This window comes from Neophocaena asiaeorientalis, unplaced genomic scaffold (assembly GCF_003031525.2).
Source record: "Neophocaena asiaeorientalis asiaeorientalis breed wild unplaced genomic scaffold, Neophocaena_asiaeorientalis_V1.1 scaffold365, whole genome shotgun sequence".
Taxonomy (NCBI): Eukaryota; Metazoa; Chordata; class Mammalia; order Artiodactyla; family Phocoenidae; genus Neophocaena; species Neophocaena asiaeorientalis.
The window spans coordinates 229,381-238,451 of record NW_020172773.1 but is presented as its reverse complement, the minus strand read 5'-3'; the positions used below and the strand labels follow the sequence as shown (position 1 = coordinate 238,451).

At 43.6% G+C, this 9,071-nt stretch overlaps 1 protein-coding gene across 1 annotated transcript in view; it reads left to right on the top strand.

The window, feature by feature from the left end:
- The first annotated feature begins 4,906 nt into the window (after window positions 1-4,906).
- The window catches only part of NCEH1 (neutral cholesterol ester hydrolase 1), a 63,839-nt gene continuing 59,674 nt past the window's right edge, over window positions 4,907-9,071 (top strand). Inside the window, exon 1 of the mRNA XM_024740860.1 lies at window positions 4,907-5,467. Within this exon, the coding sequence (XP_024596628.1) occupies window positions 5,330-5,467 (138 nt within the window). The 5' untranslated portion in view covers window positions 4,907-5,329. The remainder of the gene's footprint in view (window positions 5,468-9,071) is intronic.

The window sequence follows — 9,071 nt, the reverse complement described above, 5'->3', positions numbered from 1 at the left end:
CCAAGGAACGTTGAGGATTGCCAGCAACCACAGAAGGTAGCATGAGCGAGGCAAAGAAGTATTGTCTCCTAGAGCCTTCAGAGAGACCATGGATGTCTGACACCTTGATTTTAGGCTTCTAGACTCCATAACTCTGTGACTATAACTTTCTGTTGTTTTAAGCCACTCAGTTTGTGCTACTTTATTACAACAGCAATAGGAAGCTAATACATTACTGAGGGCAAGATCCAGGAAACTGGGAGATTGGACGTCACTGTGGTTGCTGAGTTGTGTGTTTATGATGGGAAGAGGAGGCAATATGATGCTCCCAATCAAGGAGCATCACGGCTGTTTTTGTGAAGTTGCCATAGGCTGGTCCATGCTGGGTTTGTGTGTGTGTGTGAAGTCATAGATCTTTGGATGATACCATAATAGGATGGTTGCAAGAAAAAAAAACCTTCCTTTTGTTCTTTGAACACAAGCCAAGGTTTTCTGTCTTAAGAGAGTATAATGTCACAATTGGCAAGATCAAGGATGAGCTTCAAACCATAATCAGTAGAGGGCTTATGAAAATTAGGCACATACATTATAAATATAGTAATTCACAAACTAATTTTCTTCAACATATCATGTAGTGGCTTTGACCTTAATCAAATATTTAACACTGAATCTAGATCATATTGATAAGGATGTTGCTGAATATAATTCTTAGTACGTCACAGTGCTGAACTCATCATCTTACCCTCAAACCTGCTTTGCATTCAATATTTCTTATGTCAGTTGATGACATTACTCAAACCAGAAACTTTGAAGTCATTATTGACTCCATCCTCTCTCTCCCCTTTCAAGAATCCAGTTAGGAAACTCCATAAATTTAACTTCTGAATGAGTTTCTCTCACTTTCACTATCCATCATTACTCAGTTGTCTAGATCAGACAGTCCCCTTTCTGACCACTTCTTCTTGGCCTCTGTTGTCAACTTGTCCTCTTCCTTCTCCTAATCAGTAAATGTCAAGGCCCTCAGGCCTGGCTTTCTTCCTTGCACTTCCCAAGCTCTTAGCTTCTCTCTCTTCCACTGTCAGGGCTTCAGTTATAGGATGAAGACTCCCACACTTACATCTCTAGCTTGGACCTCTCCCATGAGCTCCTGACTTGTTTGTCTAGGAGTCTACTCAATATCTCTTCTTGGATGTTCCATAGAAACCTTAAACCCAAATACTCCCCAGTGAATTTGTCATTTTCCCTCAAATCTTTTACTCTTCCACCATTCTTTATCCAGTTGCTTCAACAAGAAATCTGGGAAATCACCTTTTCCCTCCCTCTCCAAGTCCTTCTGATTCTACCTCTTAGATCTCTTCGGACTCTTCAACCCCATTACCAACACTTCATGTAAGTCTGAACTACAATAGCATCATCTTTCTCGGACACCTTGGAAGCAACACACTGCCAGCAGCTTCCCCTGCTCTCCTCCAGACTGCATACCCTCTCCATTGTCACTAGATCTAACATAAATCATCCAGTGCCTCCCCACTGCCTAGAGGATAATGTTCAGACTCCTTGGCACAACCCACCAGGCCCTGCATCTCATGACCTCTGCCTAACTCTTCAGGTTAATCTCTCCACCTTCCTGCATTTGATACCCAAGAAGTGCCTGAACTGCTTGCAGCTCATACCACATTTCAGGACTTTTGTGTGTGCTCTCCTCTCTGCTTGGGATGATCTTACCTAATATCCACCTGCACACTCCTGTCCAACCTGCCCAATCTGCTCAGTCATCACCTTTCTTGTAGGTCTTCTTACTCCTCACTCTTCTAGAACAGATCTACTCATGATTTCCTCCTCTCTATAGCTCTGGAATTTGTATATTTCAAATAATAAAAAGTTTATCTGACTTTCTGTCTGACTAGAGTGGACATTGTTTTGTGGGAAAGGGACCATTTTTATCACGACAGCACCTACCACAGTGCTTTGTAGACAGCAGGACTCAGTAAGTGTTTGCTGAACTAAAGTTCTGCTTGTCCTTAGATGAAGAAGCCCACTTCACATGGCGTAGTATATGGCATTTTGGGTAAATTATTTCAAGTAATAAAAGTAAAAATTCTGTTAAGCAATGATATTATTATGTCATATTATTAAGAGATCTTAATAAAAATGAATTTAAGATATTCTATATAAATAGAAACGTTAATTGCCTAAACATCAAATCACACATTATTTCCTTAGAAGCAGAGCATTTTATTGACTATTCTCCTTTTATCACCCTTCACAACCTGTGAGTATGTCCTGTCTCCCCTATCTCTAAAATGTATTCTAAATCTGCCCCTTCTCTCTGTCCTACCGTTAACACTGCCCATCCAGGCCACCATCATCTCTGATCTGGATGACTGAAAAAGCCTCCTGTTCTCTACACTGCAGCTGGAGTGCTTCTTTTCAAATACAGATCAAATTCTCTTGCTCCCCTGCTGCAAAGTCTTCAGTGGCTTCCCATGCCACCTCCTTAAAATGACCCACACAGTCCTAGATGCTCCACCCTTCTGCATCCATGCTACCTCTCTGACTGTGCCTGCTCTACCGCCCCTTGCACATTACCCCTACCTCTCCAGCACTCTCTCTGTTCCCTGACCTCGTTAACACCTCAGGGCCTCTGCACTTGTTCCCCACCCTCTAGATTTCTGCATGGCTGTCTCCTTAGTCATTCAGCTGTCAGCTCAAATGGCATCTCCTTAAAGAAGTCCTCTTGGGCTTCCCTGGTGGTGCAGTGGTTGAGAGTCCGCCTGCCGATGCAGGGGACGCGGGTTCGTGCCCCGGTCTGGGAAGATCCCACATGCCGTGGAGCGGCTGGGCCCGTGAGCCATAGCCGCTGAACCTGTGCGTCCGGAGCCTGTGCTCCGCAACGTGAGAGGCCCGCATACCGCAAAAAGAAGTCCTCTTCATCACCCAGTTTAAAGCAGCAACCAGCCACAAGGTATCACACTACCCTGTTCTATTTTCTTCCCAATCCTAACCACTCGGCAGCAGAGTTGAGCAGTAAAGCACATGAGCACAAGGGCCAAACTCCATGGGCTCAAATCCCAGCTATACTTCCCACTACCTAGGTGACTTGGGGCAAGCACTTCATCTTTCAGTGCCTCTGTTTTCAGAATAAGAGCACATACTTCATAGGAATTGTTGTGAAGACTAAATGAGTTAATGCATTCAAAGTGTTAACCACAGAACCTGGCTTGTGGTTAGCATTCCATGTCTGTTAATTGTTATCATTTATCTATTGTTTGGCTCTCCTTTCTCTACTTTCCTTACTCTCACCCCACAACTATCATCACTACCAAGCATGCAAAATCAAAAAGAGCAGAGACCTTACTGCCTTGCCTCCACTCCTTTATTTCCTAGTGTGGACCAGGTATATTTGTGGAATGAATGAAGTATTAGAAACAAGTGATGAAGCTGTTTAAATTTATCTCAGATTGGTTTCATTTTATAAAGACTCTCAGATCTACAGAAGAAGCACTGAGAATCATAGTGGTTTCTTTGTTTTTTCTTGGTTTCTATCTCTTAGTGCACTGCTGAAGGGAAGCTACAGAGCACTGAGAGGCAGGAGTTAATGCATTCAAAGTGTTAACCACAGAACCTGGTTTGTAAGTTCTATCACTTACAAACTAGAAGACTATGAACAAGCTGCTCTGGGCCTCAAAAGACTCATCTATAAACCAAGCTTGTAACTACTGGCTGAAGATGGAAGGATGGGTCAGGTGTGGGGTTGTTGTTTGTTTATTTTGTCATCAGCTCTAAGATCTATGATTTTATGAATATAATCAAAATCCAGGAAGAAAATATTAAAGTCTACAAGGTAAAACTTTGAATTATTTTACAGATTACCTGAAAGAAAATTATGTGAATCAATCCAGTTGTCAATTTGGTTGGTAGCTCTGGGATTGTTTGTAATCACCCGTGGAGATTAGCTTCTAACTTTATGCACATACATTCACTCACAAACTTATATATCTCTTTCTGTTTCGACTTATATGCTTAACTAGTAACTGCAAAGAAAGATAAAATGATGATCTCAAACCTGAATGCTTGAAACATCATTGAAGTGTACCCTTCATATAAATGTTTTATTCCAAACTTTGAATAGGAAGCCAACTTTCTCCCAAGAATCTCGTTTTCAGTCCCAAATTTATGATTATTTCATTACTTTGGATTAGGTTAAATTTAAATTACTATATTAAGTTGCAAAAGTATATGTACCAGGTGTTTTAAGGCCTCGATCAATAAGTTTGGAGTTATTCTCTAACCACCTCCTTAAAACAGTTCTTCCAATTTTTTTCTTCTGGATCTCTGGTTGTAATTCTGCTGGTGAAGTTCCTCTCCCTCTCTCTCTCTCTCTCTCCCTCATTCTATATCCCCTCCCCTACTCCCATCTTTAATAGGAAATCTGGATTCAAATGCTTTTTCTGTTACCAGCAACCCACTTGAAAGAATTTTTTTCATGTGATGTTTCCCTATTTATTTATATTAGTATAGACTCCTAGATATTTATTTTATTCAATGGTTTGTAATCCATTATTATTTATTTTGATGCTAAAATTATCCCAGCTTTAGCCATGGGAGACCCTTCAAGCTGCCGCCTGTGTCCTTTTGACCAGTTCCCATCATTTTTTAGCACTTCCTTATCTTACAGAGCAACAGGTTCATCCTGTACTTTACCTGTCCCAGACCTATAATCAGGCTTTTCTCCACGGTGCCATGGCAAAGAGTCATGGTTCCTTTTATTGGAGAATGAGATCTGGAAACCAAGATTTGGGTGCTAGATGTATTACTGGCTTAGCATTGCTTGAGCTATAAGAATTTGTTACTTTCTCTCACCACATAACAGCTAGAATTTACATTCCATTGCAAATCTGGCTGAAGACAGTGGATTTTTATGATTATCATTTTATTATCTTTCTCACATGGACTCCATTTTGAGTCAGACTGGCCCACGTAGTTTGGACAGACAGAAACTCATCACACCGAAACTATTCCGGGCGTGTTTCCGTTTGGGAACCTTCAGGAGGGAGCCCTTGGTCACAAGGGTGCAATACACACCTGTGTCCTCCGGAGTGCGCTGTTCTGCGCCCAGCACAGCCCCAGAGCTTTCTCAGACCTGAAGCGTCTGCAACACTTTGCAAGGACACAGTGTAGGGGGCACGTCAGCGCTCCGACTTCCTCCCGACGCCGCCTCTGATTGGCTCCTGGACATGTGAGAAACCGGTGAATGAGCTGCTGGCCCTTGCAGAAACTTGCTTGAGGTCTTTGGTGGCATAGCCTTTTCCTCCTCGTCAACCCGGCAGGCCAGCCGATCCGGGGAAGGATGAGGTCGTCGTGTGTTCTGCTTACCGCCCTGGTGGCGCTGGCCGCCTATTACATCTACATCCCCCTTCCAAGCTCCGTGTCCGACCCCTGGAAGCTGATGCTGCTGGACGCCACTTTCCGGAGCGCACAGCAAGTGGTGAGACGTAGCCCAGCGCCGATTCTCTCTCCCTTCTCTTAAGCAATGTTTAAAGAGGGAAACAGAATTTCCGGACCTTGTCCCACGAGAATACAAATTTTTCTAACGCAATGATGCGATCGCTTTTTAAGGTGGTTCAGGCTGACATTTTCAGGGTGTCGCATTCGCCTCTTTGCTAGCTGAGGGTTAGGTCTATGTGTGTCTCTTAGTCTGTGTTGGTAATGGAGAAGGTGAAGTTCTTGAATAGAATTTGACGACTGTTTAATCCTTCGTCTTTCCTAAATGTCCCCCTCTTTCTTGGTTTGCAGCGCCAGAAACGGATCTTCCAGCCTTTTATAAACCACCCCTCCTCCATTTTTGTTCTCCTATAGAGGGCGGCAGAGAGTGAGTTAAATGTTTTAGGAAGGCTCTCGGAAAACGGGTTCTGGTTCCTGGGAGTGAAGCCACCTTAAAAGCAGACTCGGGCGCGGGTGATCTCCCAATGTCCCCGACAGTGGAGCCCCCCATTCCCGGGGGCAGCAGGCTGGACTCCTCCAAGTACTTGGGGAACAGCACAGATCTCGCTTTTCATGCGTGGTATCCATCAGCTCAGCCCAAGAAAAGAGGCCAGGAGACCTGGCTGGCTGGAGAGGCAGTGGCAGCCGGTGTTTGCGTGATGCATTTCTTTCCGGCCTGCCCTGCAGAATTTAGTTTGTCTTTAACTGTCACGGAGATAACCTTTGCCTGAGCCAGGATACCCTGGCTTACCCTGGCAGGGTGACAGTTCTCTCTACTGTGTCACGGGTGTGTATTTCTTTAACCCCGTAGACAGGAAAATGTAACTTTCTGGTTTATTCTATGTAAGAGGCATTATTTTCAGTGCCAGACAATCTAAAATCTAAGCTACAATCTGTAGTCAAGACTGAGCCCTATGACTGAACAGTATTTCTAAGCATCCTGCTCTATCTAAACTCCTAACCCTCCTCCAAAACCGAGTCTCCTCCCTTCCCCCAACCTTGAGCTTTAATCTCGGGTTATTTCGGTAAACTCCTTTCAAGAATGACAACTAGAGAAAAAAAAAAAACCATGATTTTCCTAGAGGGTCTATGTTCCTTTTCCCTGTCCGTTCTAATTGTGTGTAGGATTACATAGTCTCTGAAGCTTTGTCCTATCAAAAAGTCCCTTGGGCTTCCCTGGTGGCGCAGTGGTTGAGAGTCCGCCTGATGATGCAGGGGACGCGGGTTCGTGCCCCGGTCCGGGAAGATCCCACATGCCGCGGAGCAGCTGGGCCCGTGAGCCATGGCCACTGAGGCTGCGCGTCCGGAGAGGCCACAACAGTGAGAGGCCCGCGTACCGCAAAAAAAAAAAAAAGTCCCTTAACTGGGTATTGTAGCACATTCCTAGGACTTTGCTTTTCTTGAATCCAGCATCGTTCTCCACCCCTAAGTCCCCTCTTGTCTCTTAGGTATGATCCATTGAGGCTATAGAGCCTCTTCCTTCCCTCCTGCTTACTACAGTGTCGACGTGGTGAAAGAATTACCATTCCCTTCTCTAGCATTGGCTCCAAGAAAGGCAATTTTTGTACAGGAAGCCCTACAATCTCTCTCTTCCTCCAGAAATTATGTAGCTGGGGAGTAAAACCCTTTAAAGATTCTCGGGTACAATGGTATTTACCTGGGTGGCTTAAATGACCCTCTACAATAAAAAGAATAATGACTAATAATAATAAGAAAAACAGGAAAAAAAAAAGAGTCAAACTACTATGATGGCCACAGAAATTATTCTTCCTTTTCTGGTCACCAAGGAAATCTTCCCTATCATAAGTAATTTGGGAAAAGCCAGGTTTGGAAAAAAGCTTTTCTCCCCCAACGAAGCAGCCAACCCATTAAGGCCTTTGGATCTTACAGTCCTCTGCAGAGTAAGCAGCCAACCCATTAAGGCCTTTGGATCTTACAGTCCTCTGCAGAGTATGCTCTCAGCTGGTGTTTGGGAATGATAATGTTTGTAATGCCAGGTCACAGAGATAGATAAGATAAGGTAACAGAGTGTCCTTACTTGACACTGGCCGGAGGTGGGTTAGCACAGAAGTGGCTCTCATCACTTGTCTTCTGAATTGTAAAGTATCAGAAAGATCATTCAGACCACAAGGAAGCATATTCTACCCAGGAAGGCAATTTACCAATGTCACTTCAAATTGTCCTGGGGAAAAGGAAACATGGCTTGACACTTGGTAGTAAATAGAATATGACTGTTAAAGTTAAGAGTCCTGCTTCCCTGAATCCCACCTCAGCCAGGCCACTTGCTGGCTCTGAGGCCAGCCCATTTACTAACCTTCTCTGACCCTCAGCGTTCCTTGTAAAATAGGGCTAATAGCTACTTTGTGAGAGTGCTATAATGTATTTAAATGGCTAGAACTGGTTGTAGTTATTCTTCTAAGAGTTGTCCCAAAGGGCCACTATGGGTTGTGGGGAAAATCTGTGGTACTGCCCAACTTTGTTGAAACAATAAAGCAAATGCAATCTGGAAGTAGTTTACCTCCTGGAATGAAACCTGGAATGCTGTCACTAAATTGCATGGCATAACATTTGTTACCCAAATCATTTTAGTTTGAGTTGATTAGCTTAACTACAAAGGCTATCAATACTTCAAAGATAAGGCTTGGCCTACTTCCTAATACAGCAGGCACCTGCCTAGCATCAAGAAATGTGACTGCTCAGGACTTCCCTGGTGGTCCAGTGGTTAAGACTCTGCCCTTCCACTGCAGGGGGTGCGGGTTCGGTCCCTGGGAACTAAGATGCCACGCGGCCAAGAAAGTGAATGCTACTCTTATCCTGTTGTCATTGGCAAATGATTCACCCCTAGCTGCCCCTTCTAATCTCCTTTATCTTCTGCAGATGAGTCAGATTATTGAGATTAGGTTCCTTGTACTTCTTCTTCCTTGGCATCCTCCAGTATTATGTAAGAAGAAACTACTTAGGATCTTTCTTAAGTCATCTCAAACACAGATGCTACATTCGAGTCACCTAGGGAGGCTTCAAAAATCCTAAAGCCCAAGTCACACAGTATACCAAATTGATTCAGAATCTTTGGGAGATGAGTCCCAGGCAGCAGTATTTTTAACAGTTCCCAAGGTGATTTCAATGTGCAGCAAAATTGAGAACCACTGCCCTGTAAGTTAAATAAATGCATTGCTGATGTAGATAATATATTTTTGTTAAACTGCTCGAGTTATATTTTACACATGTGGCTGGAAATGAGCCCCTTAACATTAGCATGGATTAGTTTATCAGATTTGTTGGTTGATACTTTGGCTCTAAGAGGCTAAGGGGTTAAAATACTAGCTAGGCAACTTTCAGTGTTATAGCAAAGCCATTGTAAGACTTGAGCAGTGGAAAAGCACAAACAAAAATAGATCTGGAAAGGACAGTGGAGAGAGTTTAGATGAAGATCGGGCAGCAGGAGACTAGAAGAGCAAAAGGAGGGAGTTTGGGGGAGGTTCTGAAGACATTTCAAAATGCCGTGCAAGCAAAGATTTTTTTAAAAATGGTAATCCCAGTACAGGTAGAGATATTGAGAAGTATACACTGCTGGAGAAAATGTAAATTTTAACAACTTTTTTGAGGGC